Consider the following 18,032-nt stretch of genomic DNA (forward strand, 5'->3'; position numbering starts at 1 on the left):
GTTCATAAATCTCACTCGAGAGCACATTATACAAGGATATTTTATTCATGCACTGTCACACCGATTGGAAACAGCAATCAAGATCACTGATTCATTTTACGACTTTGAATGCAAGCACGGATTCAAAAAGAACTTTTATTCCTGTCAGAACTCACCATTTGTCAGAGTCCTCTTTGATTACCTGGCATGGTGCTGGCACAGCGTCGGCAAAGTCTGGCATTTTGACAGGAGAGAGAGTGGAGTTTGTGGAGGTGTGCTGCTGCAGGAGCTGCAGTCAAATATGGTAACGCTTTAAAAGGGATGGAGGGACACAGGAGGGAGGGAGGTAAGGGAGGAGGGGAGGAGGCATGACAGTGACGGTGTGTGAGAAGCTTAAGAAAGGAAAAAGTCAGGAAGTTAGGAGAACGTTATTTAGGAAGCGACTTTAATTTTGTTCCTTTTTTTTAGTGTGTTCAACTGAGTTCTGTGCCACTCTTACTCCTTTCATTTCCCAGTTTATTTACATCACTGTATATTAAGTACCTAATTCTTTAAATTCCCTTATCCCATTCTTTTGTTTGGCTGTCCTGCTAATGAATATGCAGATAACTGACCTTTTAAATCAACCACTGAGCATTACAAAGGTTCCCTAATGCATCCAAAATACTCACTACAGGGGGGGTTAGCTTAAAAGATACCGGGGTTCCTCACTTTGTTTTAAAATGTTTTGTTGGCTTAAGGGGGCTGAGCTGAGAGTTTAACCAAAACAAGGTGGCTTTTAAAGGCAGTTAGTGTTAGTGTTTTTAATGCTACCCAAAGTAAAAAAAAACAAAACAGTTTTTTCTTTTAACTCATCTTGACAACATTTTTCACACGCACACATAATTTAAGAAATCTGACATCATACGCACTCAGCTGTTTCTTCGACAAACTATAACCCACAATGGCAACATATGGGAATTTTGAAAGTTATTTAGTAGTCATAGTCATAATGTAAGATTTTACAGACTCTCATCATAATAATTATTAAAACTAAGGAAAAATACAGGGAATAATAGGAATAGTTCCCCAGAGCAGCTTCTTAACCAAAATTATGCATTTGATTGATAGAAATCAGATATAGATATAAATCTTATTGGCCCACACAGTCCAAGAATAACTGATTATGATGCCTTTTCCCCCACTTCCCGCTGATTTCCCCCCAAAAATCAGCATCCCATCATTTGGTGTTACAGTTAATTTCACAGTGTCACAGGATACAGCTTTCAACATAACAGAATAGGTACCAGCATGATGTGTCCTCTTTGCATGCTACAGATAAAAGAGGGCATGACAAAACATTGGTGATATTTGCCACCTGTGCTTTTAAGCGGTATTTACAGTATGTGGTTATATTTAACTTGGCCACTAGAGGGCAACAAACATCCATATTCACACAATAATGTGAATAATAACCTGCACAAATAGGCCTCCAGAGCGTGTGCATCATGGGCACACAAAGGGGTCCACATCTACATTCGGCAGTGATTCATTTAAAAGCCCGTTCACCTTTTGTGTAACTTCGCTAATACCTCATCTTGGTTGCATCTCGGTGGATGTGGGCAGCGTTTGGAGACAATGGCAAGTTATTATGATAATCAAGCCAATTAAAGTATCTCACGAAGCCGTGCTCAAGAGCGTGAACCTGTGTCTCAGCGCCACTGAACCCTCCTACTTTATAATGACTGTAGAATCCAGTGTGCCATCTGCTGGTGTAAAAGAATATGTGCATTGTGGGGTCTGGCAGACAGGTTCTCCAAATAATAAGATTAGCAAGAAAAAAAGAAAGATCTAAACAGATCTTGGCATGATAAAGATTATGGAAGGAAGACGGTACTTAGAGTTTAAATGATTAGAGACAAACTGCAGCTTAATTAAATTATTTCATGAAGCATCTCTTTGGAAGCAGGAAATGCCTCTGTACCTCAAAGTAGCTGGACATTTTGGATGCGAATGCGAATGTGTAAAGTAACTGATGGAGGCCCGTAAATCTGATAATTACAGGGATTTTTTTGTTGCACTCGAACGCGTCTAAGCAAATCGCAGCATTCGCGGCGAGCAGGTGACTATTTTGTGTAAATTGATACGTAAAGGTTCAGAAAGGTAACAAAAAAATCTAGAATTTGAGCAGGGCTAGTTGGCAAACTGAAAAGCGTGAATGGAGGTCACCGCAGACAGTGAGTGAGTCTCGGCGGAGACACAGAAAGGGGGAGAGGGAGGACGGACAAGCGGCCAGCCGCCTTCAAAAATGGCGTCTCCGGAGGAAAATGAGTAAAAAATATTAAAACGCGGCCTGCTTTCTTTACACTTCCTCGTTTGGGCTTTAAGGTTTTTCGTGCTCTGGTGGATTTTTTTCTCTCGTGAGCAACCTCGTCGTCGCTTTTACTTGTATGTACCAAAAGAGAAATATGGGGAGCGAGCATTTGGGGAAATAAAAGCAGCCCCGTTTTATTTTGATGCGTCGTTACTGACAGCTAGCATCTGCTGCTAGCTCAACAGCTCTGCTCCGAAAGGGGGGTGGGAACGATTTTGCATGCAAGGGAGGAAAAAAAGGGGGAAGAGGTTTTCAAATTGTGGATTTCTTTGCTCGTCTACTGGGGCTGATTGCTACCAACGTGGCTTGTCGATTGCAATCTTTTCTCGTGCTAGCAGCCTAGCCAAAACTAGCCGAAAGAAAAGGGGAGGAGAGACGGTGGAAAAAGGACGCATTCAAGTCAAATGTTTATCAGCATTTCGCCCATCGCCGGCCAAATCCGCGGCATCTTCATCATGACCGTGACTGGTTTCAGACTAAATCTGCATTCGTGGAAATGATAAATGTGAAAGGCGTAGGAATAGGAGAAAGACTGGCTTTTTTGGAGGTGGTTGGATTATAACCCCGTAGACCCCCCTCTTTTTTTCATCCAGCTTTCTCCTCCTCCCCTCCATTTCTCTTTCAATATGCTGTTTTCCACTCCTGAGGACTTGCTTATGAAACCGGGGAAAATAGTCTGAAAACGAGAACGTGAGAGACTGGATTTTTTTTTCCGTAACCTGCCCTGCGACGTTCTCGTTGCTTTCATCCTCATCGCACACACTGTACACCACATAAATGGATAGAAATTACCCGGGAACAGGATTCGGTGATTTGGGCGCAGGAGCAGGATGGAGTTACGAGAGAACGGCAAAAGCAAGGTATGCATTGGATTCAGACAATGTGCATGCATTAGTGCTACTTTGCACGGTGTGACCCATGTAAACAAATTGTCGCCATTCACGTATAGACCCATGCCTTGCTATTATGTGTAATGCATTGTCATCCAAACAGTTGCATAGTAATAATATTATAAACAGGAATGGATGAGTGTGTGTCGTGGGGGTGGGCGGGGTGGAGAAAGGAAAGGTAGGGGAAATGAACTGAATGTGATTGACAGACGTGGGTTTTTTAGGTAGACCTGGCAGGGTGGAGGAGGTAGTGGTGGTGGTGATGGTGGTGGGGGGGAGGAGGAGGATGTCTGGAGTATCCATAGGAATTATTGTTCCCTGTATGCAGGCCTGGACACAAACCCCCGATAGATGGATAGAAATTCATTGGATTGATAGGATCTGGGAAAGAGTGCAGACGCAGCAAAGCCATTCCAGCAGCACCCCCGAACAGACATCAACAAGATGAACTGATGCATATTAACGAGAGGATGCATTTAATTAAAGATTTCTTAAATAACCACATCTTAAAGAGGCGAAAAAATGGGGAAGGAAATTATTCACACAAGGCTAACGCAACAATCATAATTGAGGTTTTGGCTGTCTTTTTCGCCAAGCATGATCCAAATTGTGGGGTTTTTTGTTTTGTTTTTTTAAATTTTGGATGATTTGGGTTCATTTGCATAATAAATTGCCCCACATTCACTCTTGTGTCAAACATGCAGCTTGTCGTTTGCCTGAATAGTAAATTTCAATAAAATTAGGCCAAGGGTGAATGCATTTGGTGGTAGTAAAAATCGGCTGGACCCTGTAAGAATGCCTGTCTTTTTTTAGCTTTGATTAGCCCTGAGAGCTAGCGCTCTGTTGCAGGGATGTGTATCGAGGCCTGTGCATGCAAACGTCATTGCCTCATGTATAGATGCACATGTGTGATATTTAAACCCAGATGTAGCAGCCGGATCACACTCGAAAGCCTTCGCGGTCCCTCGGGGAATAATATTTGATGAAACAAACCTAGCTAGTTGCTGATGTTTGCATGCAGCTTAGCATGCATTTGCGTCGGCTTGCACCATCCAGCTGTTAGCTCCATCATCATAATCAGTGCTTACAAGCATATTAATCAGTTGTCTTTGGTGCTCAGTAAGGAAACTGTATTTTTCACTCGGCGCACTTCCACGCGTTGATTACACATGCTTTATGTAAATGCAAGGCTGGCCTTGCAGTTTGGGCCTAGTATCTGCATTTCTACCATAGCTGCTGTGCTCTGCTAGGCGGTGCTAACAGCAGCACAAAATGTTAGCATGTCATCTGGTTAGCCAGGCAGCCACGCATTTCATCTCTCTTTTGTAAAGCACAGTACTGCCAGTGGAAGCTTTTAAGATTTAAGCAGGGAGTTGATTTAGATTGGGGAAATTACAAATTATGCAATGAGTGTGTCTTCTGATTTCATTATAATAATTGCAAATTAGCTGTTCTTTTATTTTTGCATAGCATGTATACAGCTGGTTTTAAACATTTGCATATGGTTTAATACATTTGGATGTAATGAACAATTCTGTAATCCAATGCTTATCAGAGATTTGCTTTACACCTGTAGATCACGTCCAAGAAGCGTGAAGATATTAAGGGTATGCCCCTAATGAGTAGGGCTGGATGTAACATCATTCATTAAATGAGCGACCTGCATATTAGATGTGTGTTTTTAAAAGGTAGACCCCAGATCAGGAAGTGTTTCCTCATGGGTCACGTTGTGAGAACAGATTATGTTTTCATAAATTCTCATATGAGTGAAATTACTGACAGTTCACAACCCCTCCTCACCCGTCCTCTCTACTCCCATGTCTTCCCAGTCTTGTATATGGGAGTTCCAGATCATCCCACCCAGAGTCTGAGCTCCTTCACCGGCAAGCTTACGCCACCCCTCACCCTCTGCAGGGCTATGCCACCAATCACCACCCAGGGAGCTCTGGCCAAGGCGGAGCTTGGGGAGCAGCTGGACGGAGTTTGGGTAAGATAAATGTCATACCTTCCATGTCACCACCATAAGGGGCCCTGGCAATGAATTATTGTGTCTGTCCATACAGGCCCTGGCAGATTATTGTCATTGAAAAATGTGCACATTATCGCTTGGATGAGTCAAACCCTTGGATGTTGAAGCTTGTGCTCATTCTCATACGTTTTTTTTTTTTTTTTTTTTCCAATGGCTTATGAGTTGTGTATTTTTTTTAGATACAGCTGGAACTTCTACAGTTCCCTTTTATATTCTTTGCTTTACATCAGGTTTGCCAAATAAACCTCTTGAGAAGTTAAACCTAATTTTCTTACTTTACGTACATCTGAGCAACTGGCTTTTTTTTTTTTTTTTTTTTGTTAAATTGATTGATTGGTTGATTGATCATTTTTATTAATTAATTAATAAAAATGATCAATCTTGATCTTAATCAGTGAATAAATGTTTCATTGTTCTGTCTTTCTTTTCTAAAGGTTTGTCTGGGCTGTTTGATACTGGCCTCCACCACGCCAGCCCCTCTGCTCCCGATGCCTCTGTCATGAATCTGATCTCAGCCCTGGAGTCCCGGGGTCCCCAGCCTCCGCCCTCTGCCTCCTCCCTACTATCCCAGTTCCGCACGCCATCCTGGCAAACAGGTGGGGCTATGTTAGATCTTCCCTGATGTGCTGACATTCAAACAGGCCCCGCAGTCAATATGACATTTAAAAAAACGCCCAATGTTTGCCCATCATTATTATTCTGAGTGTGTGACTATGTGTGTTTTATCAAATATTTATTGTACTTGTCTATAGTTTTCCCTTTGACTTGATTAATTTTAAATCCTCTTTTTTGTTTTACTAATTAATTTATGTCAGATTTTGAAATGATAGCTTGAAGGTTACTGAGTAATTTTGCAATGTCTTCCTCTTCTTAACAGCGATGCACACGCCTGCTCCTCCTGAACTATTCATCTCGGGAGCCCTTCCTGGCTCTGGCTCTTTTCCCTCCTCCTCAGCTCTATCAGCCTATCAGCATCCGGCTTCCTTCTCCAGCCGTTCATTCCCTGGTGCCTCCCTTTCCCTCCAGGACACACCCACTTTCAGTCCAACATCCAATGGTCTGCTCTCCCCACATGACCCCCTAATACACATAAAAGCCCCATCTCAGTCAAGTCTGGGATTTGATAGACTCCTGTCCTCACAGGGTGCTGCTGCAGCTGCTTACAGGGGCAGTCAGGATCCCACAGGTGCCACATCAGCCCAAGCGTCCTCTGCCAGGCACCTGCAGTCACACCAGTTCAACTTGCTGTCGTCACAGCTACAGGATCAGTCCTCCCAGCTGTATAATCCGTCAGTCTTTCCCTCAGCCCAGCCCCAGCCTCAGTCTCAGTCCCAGTCTAACTCTGCTCAGGAGAGGGCCGTGCCTCGGCAGGACAGCGTTATCAAACACTACCAGCGCCCCACGCCAGCTCAGTCGCAGCTCTCGTCCTCTGCTGCCCACTCTCTTCAGCACTACCTCGGCTGTTCAGGGCCTGGGTACCAGCAGATCGCCACCCATCACAGGCATGCCGGACTTTCTTGCAGTCCGTTGGGAGACCAGAGCCCCTCATCTGACCACAAGCCCACCTCCCGCACTGAGCAGTATCGGTCAATTAATCAGCCTCCCTATTCCTCCTCTTCCTCCTCCTCCTCTTCCTCCTCAGCTGGGAAAGGTACCAAAAGCAGCTCAAGCAGTGGCTATTCTTCTGGCAGTTCTGCATCATCTTCCAGAACTCCTCACACTCCCCCTTCGGCTTCATCCACCTCCTCTTCCTCCTCTTCCTCTTCTGCCACCTCTGGGGCTCATCCTTCCAACTCGATTCCCACCTCCACTTCCAGTGCAGCCCCTTCCAGGCAACAGCCACCCCCTCAGCCAGCTCCGCCTCCTCCAGCCCCTCAGCAGCAGCCTCCTGCCACCTCTACATCAGCTCCCCAATCTCTTCCAAAATCCTGCCTCTCAGGCTATGGCTCTCCTGTCCCCCCAGTGAAGACCCCCACATCTGCTCTAACTGGTCAGACCCCACCGCAGCAACAAACACAGTCATATTCCCCTAATCAACCCCCCACATCTCACCTGGCTCAGTCCTACGGAGGCTTTAGTTCACCACAAGCTCAAGACTTGAGCTCAGGTACTGGAGGGAAAGGCTATGGAAGTCTGGGAGGACGAAGCCAGTCTTATTCCACTGATCTATATGGAACTGACTCTGCTTATGGATCACTTCCATCCTCTCTGGGTGGAGCTGGAAGCCCATCGCTGGGCTATGGAGCCCCAGGCCACTCACCTGCCCTTCTAAGGTCAAGTGGTTCGTCAGGCAGTGGAGCATCTGGGGGAGGAAGCAGCAGTGGCACAGGAAGTGGAAACTCTGGGTCAGGGGGAGGAGCAGGAAATGGTCTCACCAATGAGAGAGGTGGAGGAGGTAGTGGAGGTGCGTCTTACCATATCCCAGACTCCAGCCCCTCTCCATCAGGCAACTCTGGCATCATCCGTCCAGGGTTGCACTCACCAGTACCCAACTGCCCTACTCAATCTCCAGGAGGACCAGGCTCAAATAAATACATTTCCTCAGTTCTCTCCCCGACTTTCTTAGCCTCCCCACAAGGCTTCCCTGACACCAGAGGTCCCAGCTCCCAACCTCAGTCGTATCACTCCACCTCCTCCAAGACGAAGGCGGACACTTCTATGCTAGGCGTGGGTTCTCAGAGATCTCAAGAGGAAGTAGATGACGATGATGAGTTCTTGATCCAACATCTGTTGCAAGCCCAAGCGAGCCCTGCTCCTCAGGCTGCTCATCACCATCCTCAACAACAGCCCCAGCAGACATCTCAACAAACACAGCCTCAGCCCCAGTCAGTGCCCCCAACCACTGATTCAGGCAAAGGGATGAGCTATGACATGAGTAAGACTCCTGAGGAGAGGTACCACCCTCAGAGTGTCATACGTACCCACAGTGCCACAACCACTGCTGGAGTAGGAAATGCAGGTTCTGGAGGGTCCATCTCAGGGCTGGATAGCCAGCTGGAGATGTCACTGAAGAAACAACAGCAGCAACATCAACAACACCACCATCAACAGCAGCAGCAGCAAAGGAACGAGCGCTCCGTGGGAAGCAGCAGGAGCAGCGGTGGGAGAGGCAGCGCTGAACAAGTACACTCCCACCTCCATCACCATGATAACTTAGGCTCCGTAGTCCACTATGGCCGGGGCGACCCATACACTCAGCACTCCCTCGCTCCCCAGCACTCCTCACACACTCAACATGTGTCCTCACACTCGCAGATACCACCACACACCCAAATGGAGCTCCAGAAGAAGCCACAGGAGCGTGCAGAAATCCCTTATCCACGGAAAACACCTGAGATCCAACAGCAGCATTCCCAGTCTCAAGCTGCTGCGTCCCTGATGGACTCTCCCACCGATCAGTCTCGTCAGCCACCACATCTGCTCCAGTCGGTGTTGTCTCACACCACCCGCAACAAGATGGAGCCCCATCCACAGCACCACAAGATGGACTCTCATCGGCAACACCAACAGCATCACAAAATGGACTCCCATCCTCAGCACCAACAGCACCAGAAGATGGACTCCCACCAACATCAGCAGCACCACAAAATTGACTCTCATTCACAGCATCAGCAGCACCATAAAATGGACTCTCTCCCCCAGCAGCAGCAGCACTCTATTAGCCAACAACAAGCTGTAATGGATAATACTGGTGGGAGACTTGGCTCGAGTAAACACCAGCCTCAGTCTCAGTCCCAAGCCACCCAGCTCCAGCTTCAGCTGCAGTCCCAAGCTTTGGAGGTAGCAGCGGCTCACTACAACCACGGGCCCCCGCCACATCAGCACGAGCAGAGCCAGGTCAAACAAAGCTCTGTGGTCTCTTCCCTGGACATGCTGGAGCGCTCCCTCTCCCAAACCTCCAGCACAGACGTCGCAGTTGCAGAAGACAGACGTGGCGGACCGGGCAGCGCAGGAAGGAGCGGAGCGAGTGGCGAGCGCCACCGACAACAGCAGCAAGAGCAGCAGAGGCAGCATGCGCCCCACCATCAGCCTCCCCAAACCCACCACTCGCAGCAGCATTCAGCCTCTGAACTCCACTCCTTCCTTACGGAGCCTGACATCGGCTTATCGACCCCGTCTCACATGCATCACCTTTCCCAGCACCACGCGCAGCAGCAGCAGCATCCGTCCTCGCAACACCAACAAACCCACTCTCACCACCCACATACACAGCCCCACCCTCAGCAGCCTCCTCACCCTCATCATATACCCCCACCTTCTGCTTCGGCCCTCTCGCAGCCTCAGCCTGACCCACAGCAGCCGCTCTCAGCCCAGCTCACCCCTCAGCAGAGCCAGCTGGACCAGCAGCGCTCAGAACAGCACCAGTTTGACACGGTCAGCCCCGTGGAGAAAGCAGACCAGAATCAGCAAAGTAACCGCTTTGTACCTTTAACGTCTATCTGCTTCCCAGACTCCCTGCTTCAGGATGAAGACCGCTCCTTTTTTCCAGGAATGGAGGACATGTTTTGCGCAGAGGACTACAAGTCTAGCTGTGCTGGTGGTGCAGGACCAGGGCAGGAAGAGATGAATGAAAGCCACACCGGGCAAGAAGGAATGGATGCACTGAAAGCGGGACAGAGTGCAGGTGGAGCAGGGGGAAGCAGTGGCCCAAGTTATGACATAATGGGTCATCATGGTGGAGACCAGGGTTATGAACCTTACTGTCATGGCTTGGATGAACCTTCCAACAACACCATGACCCTGGATCTAGACTCCCTTAAAACACATGAGCTGCCTTCAACTGTCAACACTGAGCAGCTAGGTTTGATACAGTCACAGGCCCCAGCGATGGGTATGACCTCCAATACAGCTGGTCCCAACAATTCTGGAGCTAAAATGTCCTCAGGGCCTGGAGGAACTAACGCGGGACCTGGTTCTGGAGGTCTCCAGTCTCCCATTTTTTGCTCATCTCGTCCCAAGAAGCTCCTTAAGTCTAGCTCTTTCCACCTGTTAAAGGAGCGCAGGGACCCCAACACACTGCCTAAGAAAAGTTATGCTCAAGAGTACGAGTTTGAAGACGATGAGGATAAAGCCGATCAGCCAGCTGACATCCGGCTGAATAGCCGGAGACTCCCGGACTTGTTGCCGGATTTGGTGTCCAGCTGCAGAAAAGGAGGAGGAGGAAGTGGCTCTCTCAGCCCTTTAATGGGTGACATTGATTTCTACCACTCCTCTGGCTACTCGACTATGGGTTCACACACACTCCTGCCTCCAGAAGGACCCAAGAAGAGAGGCCGAAAGCCCACTAGGCCCAAAAGAGAGGGTCCTCCAAGGCCAAGAGGGAGACCCCGCATCCGTCCTATGCCTGAGCCGTACACTCCAAGAGGGATGATGGGGGAGATGGGTGGAATGACAGTAGGAGGGGGATTCAGCGTAGAGGGGCGAGGGAGAGGTAGGGGCCGTGGAAGCCGAGGCAGAGGAGGAAGAAGGGAGGATATGTATATAGAAATGAGCGGGAAGGAGCCGGATCAGATGCACCACCATCACCTCCATCAGCAGCAGCAGCCGCCACAGCAGCTCCATCACCAGCCACAGCAGCAGCAACAGCAGCAGCATGAGCCAATTCCACCTCTCAAGGTCAGTGGGATTCTGCCAGGAAAAGGCAGGTTTGACGCTGATAAAAGTACAAAGCAAACACTAGTTTTTTGGGGTTTTTTGTTTGTTTTGTTTTTTTATTGTGGTCTGATGGTGGTCACTGTAAAATCCCATATAAAAGAAGGGGTTCACATATAAGCCCTGACTTTAAATAACGCAGATTTACTGATGTGATAGCAGGGAGTGTTACCTGTGTGTGGATGCTTCTTATTGGAGTCGTGAGCCAGCTGAAGGTTGCTGTTTGTGTTTTGTTTTTTTTCCCTCTCTGTCTCTGTTTCATTATTAGTCACTGTCCTCCATTTTTTTCCTAGTTATTATAACTGATTATTTCTTAAATTTAAAATTAATTTATCTTAGGTTTCTAGATTTTTGCCAACTACGCCTTTACATTCATGCAAAAATACAATTAATATGAGGTTTATTCTCTTTTTATTTTCAGATCAAGTTACCCATTGGTACTCTGTCCTCCTCTGATGCTTTGCTGAGGACAGATTCTCTGTCTGGCACGGACCCTGCTTTGTCAGACGGCTCAGTTGGCTCTGCTCCCTCACTTGGTTTAAGTCCCGGACCTCCCTGCAGCACTGAAAGCACCAGAAGTCAGGACAAGATCAAACAGAAAAGCCAGATGATGGGTGAAGGAGTGGATGACGAGGGGCTGGAGGAAAGGGTAACAGCTACAGGATTTCATTTTCGCTGTGTGAAGAAGAAAATGTTGAAAATTGCTCAGGCTGAATTTAAATGAAAATAATTTGACTTTGTGGCTCGATAGTTTTTGTATTTGATCTGAATTAGAGGTTCTTGTTTTGTCTTTCTTTTAGGGGGATGAGAAGGACTCTGAGTCCAAGGCTGGTTTTGTTGCTTCATTTCTGGATTTCCTGAAAACGGGAAAGAGACATCCAGGCTTGGACATCTCACCGGGAATGGAACCTGACAATGGTGAAACTTCACCCTGTAAATCAGGAGGACTACGCTCACTGTCTCCTGCACCACCTCCACCACCACCACCGCCCCCATTCGGGGATGGTGAAGGTAATGGAGGTCTGGCTTTGGGCAACTGCCCCAGCCCCAAGCGTTTAGAAGATGAGCTAAAGAGGAATCTGGAGACTTTGCCCTCTTTCTCCTCCGATGAGGAGGACTCAGTGGGAAAGAACCAGGACCTCCAGAAGAGCATCTCCTCAGCAATTTCTGCTTTGTATGACACTCCTCAGCTGACATCAAACATCCAGCCCCCGCTACCGCCTCCCCAGTCTCAAAATCAACCAAGTCAAGGCCCTCTTACACCCGCAATGCAGCCCCCGACGCTTAGCCCACAGCCTGCCATGCACACCCCCCACACCCAGCCCCAATCCAACGAACCAGATGTCCTTCAGCCAGAAGATGTAGACATGAATGAGAATAAGGAGGAAGAAGAGGAGGAGGAGGAAGAGAATGAAGAGGAGAGAAGCACCGGTGGCGATGAAGAGAGTGATATGACGGAGGAACCACAGCTGGAGACCCTGGGTGCACCAAAGCTTGATGGTAAGAGTGGGAGTTGCCTTTTAGAAATTTAGTTTAGAAATTCCTTTAATGTGTTTGTTAAAAGAATTAATGGTATTGAATTTCTTGTCCCTCCTTCCTTCCAGCTCCTCTCCCTGAGATTCCTCCAGAACCCACAACTCCTGAACCTCCCTCTGTTCCTCCATCTCCTGCTTCATCCTCGTCTCCTTCTCACTCTCCCCTCCCTCCTCTCTCGCTCCCCTCACCCCTGCCTCCAGCAGAAGAACAACAAGAGCAGGAGGACTCCCAGCCTCCGAGCCCTGTCGCTCCCACACCTCCTTCCCCCCCACCTGCACCTCCCACACTGGCTACTATCCCACAGCCTGCCACCCCTCCTCCTCCCCTTCCTCCTGCTTCAGCCCCTACTCCAGCTCCAGTCTCCCCTCCTCCTTCTGTAGCTCAGAAGGAGTCTCCCATGCCATCTCCCGAGTCCCCCGCCTCTCCAGAAGAGCCCCCAGCTCCTAAGATCACCTCGCTGCATCTTGCTCAAAAGCAAGAAGATGCTGCCATTGTTGGAGAGAGCGAGGAGGATGAGAGTGAGAGTGGAGGGGAGGGCATCTTTAGAGAAAGGGATGAGTTTGTGGTGCGTGTGGAGGACATTCGAACACTCAAGGTATTTATATGAATCTGTGAATTTTTAAAAATTTTTTTTTTTTTTTTAACCTATATATTAATCTTTATGTGGCTACGAAGGCATCAGTAGAGTTTTAAATACAGTAAAATAACGGATTGTGTGTTTGGATACAGCTGGCCCTGCAGACTGGCCGTGAGCCTCCACCCATCTGGAGGGTGCAGAAAGCCCTGCTGCAGAAGTTCAGCCCAGAGATCAAAGATGGGCAGAGACAGTTCTGTGCCACAAGCAATGTGAGTTCACCCCACGCCCTCGCTAATGTACCTTCAAACAAGTCTGTTTATATGCTCTTTAGTGTTCTAGCCATAATATCATAAAATAATGCAGTGTATGATATACAGGCTTTACGCCTGTCTGTATTGTTATATCATCTTCAAATTTAATGGAACTAAAAATTGTTCTTCCTTTTCTGGCTCAGTATCTTGGATACTTTGGAGATGCTAAGAGGCGCTATCAGCGAATATATGTCAAGTTTCTGGAGAATGTCAACAAAAAGGACTATGTCAGAGTGTGCTCCAGGAGACCGTGGCGCAGAGCCACACCTGCTCTCAGGTAAGAATGTTCTTCATGCTGAAACCAATGCCCATAAAGAATTTGAAACAAACTAGAGTAGATCAATGATGCGACTACCATCCAATCATTTCAGATATTAGGGAAATGCATCTACAGAAGCTGGTTGTTGATGATCGAATCATCACCGTTTTTCTGGACTTTTTAACAATTGAGGACAGGATGAGTAAAAACCCCTCAATGTTATACTGTGTTGTACTAAATAAAATTGATTTCCTCATCCTACAGACGTCAGTCCCTCCCCAGAATGGCGTCCCCTCCTGCCACTCAGGTGCCATCAAGAGTAGTGGAGAAAGAGGAGAGAGTGGCTCCACCAGTCCAGCGTGAACAGAAAGAGAAAACAAGAACGGCGACCACAACAACCACGACGACGACAAAAGAACCACGAGAGAGGAAAGAGCTCTCAGCTGCTGTGACTAAAGCTGAGGAGAAGGAGAAAAACCGGGACACAGAGAAAGAGAGGGAAAAGGAGAAGCGGGTGCAGTCGCAGCAGGAGAAAGCGGAGAAACGTGCAGCGGAGCGAGGTAGGACGAAGGAAGACAGGAAAGTGGTGGAGAGGAAGGAGAAGGAAAAGGCCGAGCGACCACCCAAGTCCAAGCCAGCCAAGGTGAAGGCAGAGCCGCCGCCCAAGAAGAGGAAGAAGTGGCTGAAGGAAGTACCTTCATCATCTGACTCAGACTCATCGGACGAGGCAGCTAGCGAAAATGAAAGTGAGACCCTTCAATTCTTTCACTGTAGATGTGTTTGTTTTGGGGTTTTTCATATTTTAATTAGTGTGATGGTAGAAGACTCCGTTTAAAACTGGTTCTCACTCACAGTGCCAGTGAAAGGTGGAGTGAACAACCGTGCCATGAGGGAGATGTTCAGGAGTTACGTGGAGATGCTGGTGAGCACGGCCCTGGACCCTGACATGATCCAAGCTCTGGAGGACACAGACGGTGAGAACCGCGCACACATCCTTCTCAACATAATTACCAGTTTTATGTTAACTGGAAAATAAAGAAATAATTATCAGATGCAATTATTAAGTGAGAAAATCTCTGCTCTAACTGGGTTAGCCTGTCTGGTAGCTCACTTTTCTCTAGCTTAAATATCTGCATTGAAACAACTGGATGGAGGTATTTTCATAAGCAGAAAGTTTGGGCAGGTTGAGTAAACATCACCGTTTCTGTCAAGTATCAGCTGCCAGGTTTTAGGTCGAAGCCTCCGGCTGGACAAACAGCCCACACGTTATGAGTTTATGAGCAGTCCAGATAAACCAGTTGTGACAGGTTAGGGGGGGAAGCCCTGGGAGTGCATGAAGAACTGCAGCCAGGGAGAGCTGCTTTCAGTTTGCTGCTGGCATTAAAATGATTGGCAGCTACATGAATGATGACTAATGAAACGTCTTTTACATTGATTGGCCATCAGATGAGCTCTACCTCCCTCCGATGAGGAAGATTGACAGCATCCTTAGCGAACAGAAGAGGAGGTTGTTGAGGAGAGTCAGCATGAGCTCTCAACACCAGGTAATCTGTGAATGTGCTGCTTATTTTTCTGTCCCTCTGGCTCACATAATAGAAGGTAATAAAAGTATTTTACACTGCTCTGTTTTACCGCCTGTAAAATATGCTGATGTTTGTGTTGGAAGAAACCTATTTACACTTTACACAAAGTCAAAGTGTCTTAAAAGGTATTTCATTTTCTTCTGGATGGATCTTATATCATGTTAGTCACCTCTAGCTTACAATAATGCCATTTCTGCTTCCTGTGCTACTTTTGTTCACCCAAGACTCAGATTGCAGAAGGTTGCCACAACACACCAAAACATTAGTTTGTCATAATAAGAAGATTGGAATGAGGAAAAAACCTGTTTTTGTTTATGGAAATGAGAGGATGCAAATTTAATGACGGATGCCTTAAGGGTGACAAGGTGGTTAAAACTGGTGGATGGATCTCATGCTTGACTTGACATGAAGTTGTTTACTTGTTTGAGCTTAAAAAGCTGTTAAATCTGCATAAATTTTTTTAAAAATATTTTTAACCAATTCATATCCAGATTTTTAATTATTATTGTATGGAGGACGTTTGAAAACCACTAGACTAACAGATAACTGACACTATTTTCTTAACTAATATTTTAGTTTAATTTTTATTTCAAAAGTATAGTATTTATTTTTGTATTAGTTGAATACAATGGTTTAGCCAACTGATAACCTTGGTAGACCCTGTAACAGGATGCCTGCAGGTAAATGAAATGATCCTTGAACTCGAGGACACTGGTGTTTTGTGTGTGACTGTTTTGTGGCTGTTCCTCATTGCCCCTCTCTCTACAGGAGGTCCTGCATGCTTACCCCCAGATAATTGTAGACCCCCTGGATTCAGGAGTGGTGAGGGTCCGGCTAAGCGGTGATGCTTACAACCGCAAGACCCTCAACAGAGTCAAGAAGACCCTGCCTAAACCACAGGTGTGCATTATTTTGTGTTTGCTAAGCGCTATGAATAGTTAGAAATCCCAGCGTACAGCAGTACATCTGTGCACAGTTCTGTGAAATTTTGTGTGACTGTAAATTTTGTCAATCACAAAAAAGCCTTGAACCACGGTAGTCACTGAAATCACTACACTGACAGAATTAATCATTACTGTGAAGGGTGGTAGGTGGACACAAACACCTGTTGCAAGTTTCCAAACCCAGAACAGCAACACTTAGTTTTACTTTACTTTTTTTTTTCCATAAATAATCTCACTAAAATTGACTCCAGCAATAATCCGAGTTCTTTTTAATAGGACCTTAAATTGTCAGCCGAGTCTTATCGGATCTACAGTCTCTACCACTCCCTGCATCATTATAAATACCACACCTTCTTACAGTGCAAGAAAGAGGTAAGAAACCATATTGTTTCTGCTCATTTTGAAGCTTCTACTTCCATGTGTTTGGTTTGGTTACAATTGTCTCTCCTTCCATCCCATTCTCCCAGACCAACACCATTGAGCAGGCAGCTGAGGACCCGGGCCAAGAGGAAGTGGTGCAGCAGTGCATGGCCAACCAGAACTGGCTGGACAGCCTCTTCAGCTCCTTCATCGAGCTGCTCACGCTCAGCACCAAAGCCTGATTCAGCCACATAAAGACACAGACAGTGAATTAAAGTAAGAGTATTTGAAAACAAAAAAGGAAAGAGATGGATCCTACTGTACAGCCCCCTCCCCCTCCCCTCTTCAAATCTCTAAGGCCCTTGATGAACACGAGAGGGTCTGTTGACGTGACCTCGGACACTGGCCTGTTTTTTTTTTTGTTTTGTTTTTTTTTAAAAATTTGTTTGTTTTTGTTTTCTTGTTGTTGATCAATGATTAAAGAAATGTCTTACTTTGTGAGAAGGGGACCCCCACTCGTGGTCACGGGGCACCAAAGGGTCAGGAGGAAACTGATTGTTTTACGGGAAAAAAAAAAAGGGAGAGAGGCAAGGTGGAAGGACAAAGAGGAGGATCGCCAAGTCAACGTGGGAGCCACTGACATCCTGTTAACTGTGTGTCATAAAGACAATAGCTCAAAGAGAAACTATTACCGCTTAGTTTTTACATAAATTATTTTTTGAAAAGACTAACATCAGCTGTTGGCTTTTGAAAAGATTAGAGGAGGGCGAGGATGCTTTTTAAAAACTGCGTGCGCCGCAAGCAGACTCACTCGTCGGCAGACAGAAACCTGAAATGTGTTAATAAACGCTCTCTCTCTATCGCTATCTCTCATTCTGTGCTATGTGAAGGGCAGCACCAGTCAGCTGTGTGATAATATATAAACACATTTTTATTATTTATATGAGGAGGTTTTTAACTTAAGCTCTCACAAGTGCTGGTTTGCTGCCCTTAAATGCTTTTTTTGTTTTTTGGGTTTTTTTTGTTTTTATTAAGAGTTGTTTTCCACAGGTTCAGTATACAATCATAACCCACATATCCAAGTCGTCTTCCCCTCTATCCAAAAAAGACCAGACGTTGAGACAGACATGTATCAAATACAGTGGGTGTAAAATAACAGCAAAAGGAAAAAAAAAAAAAAAAGGACGGGGAAAATAAGGAGACTCTATTTGACTCTTTACATTGTTGTGCTTCAGTTCAATCATCATTCATGCAGGTGCAAAGAAAAAGAAGTAAACTGTCCATCTCCCACGTGGGAAGGAGGAGTATAAACGAGGAATATTTAAACATGAGATAGGCATTTCATTTTTATCATTTTGATGTTTGTGCATACTATGACTTATTTTGAAAACAATCTAATTTTCCATAAAAAAAGGAAAACAAAGATGTGTAAATACTGTACAGTTCTTGATGAAATTCTTTGTCCTTCTGTACATTAACTCTCCTGTATTTGAGAAACAAATAAAAGCTGCAAAGAACAAATGGTTTCATTTTCCTATATATACACACACACGCAGGTG

At 46.3% G+C, this 18,032-nt stretch overlaps 1 protein-coding gene and 1 long non-coding RNA gene across 4 annotated transcripts in view; one reads left to right on the plus strand and one right to left on the minus strand.

The window, feature by feature from the left end:
* The window catches only part of LOC147323210 (uncharacterized), a 1,524-nt gene extending 1,233 nt beyond the window's left edge, over positions 1-291 (minus strand). Inside the window, exon 1 of the long non-coding RNA XR_015130731.1 lies at positions 156-291. This is a non-coding gene — a long non-coding RNA (uncharacterized LOC147323210). The remainder of the gene's footprint in view (positions 1-155) is intronic.
* Positions 1-17,994, plus strand: part of prr12a (proline rich 12a) — a 24,371-nt gene extending 6,377 nt beyond the window's left edge. For 2 of the 3 annotated variants that reach the window (XM_086303437.1, XM_086303438.1), the window contains exons 2-15: positions 5,052-5,209; positions 5,686-5,847; positions 6,129-10,867; positions 11,325-11,552; positions 11,704-12,403; positions 12,508-13,034; positions 13,169-13,285; positions 13,471-13,604; positions 13,851-14,332; positions 14,441-14,560; positions 15,033-15,130; positions 15,938-16,069; positions 16,390-16,485; positions 16,581-17,994. In XM_086303437.1, coding sequence (XP_086159563.1) covers positions 5,751-5,847; positions 6,129-10,867; positions 11,325-11,552; positions 11,704-12,403; positions 12,508-13,034; positions 13,169-13,285; positions 13,471-13,604; positions 13,851-14,332; positions 14,441-14,560; positions 15,033-15,130; positions 15,938-16,069; positions 16,390-16,485; positions 16,581-16,715 — 7,605 coding nt within the window. In that variant the 5' untranslated portion in view covers positions 5,052-5,209; positions 5,686-5,750 and the 3' untranslated portion in view covers positions 16,716-17,994. Of the gene's footprint in view, positions 1-1,807; positions 3,193-5,051; positions 5,210-5,685; positions 5,848-6,128; positions 10,868-11,324; positions 11,553-11,703; positions 12,404-12,507; positions 13,035-13,168; positions 13,286-13,470; positions 13,605-13,850; positions 14,333-14,440; positions 14,561-15,032; positions 15,131-15,937; positions 16,070-16,389; positions 16,486-16,580 lie in introns of those variants that run through there. The other variant, XM_086303436.1, reaches the window with a different exon arrangement.
* The last annotated feature ends 38 nt before the right edge of the window (positions 17,995-18,032 follow it).

The sequence above is a fragment of the Aulonocara sp. 'chitande type north' Nkhata Bay genome, linkage group LG8 (genome assembly GCF_057382095.1).
Source record: "Aulonocara sp. 'chitande type north' Nkhata Bay isolate Kocher_YH1m ecotype deep benthic linkage group LG8, A_spYH_male_GT1.1, whole genome shotgun sequence".
In the NCBI taxonomy this organism is placed as follows: domain Eukaryota; kingdom Metazoa; phylum Chordata; class Actinopteri; order Cichliformes; family Cichlidae; genus Aulonocara; species Aulonocara sp. 'chitande type north' Nkhata Bay.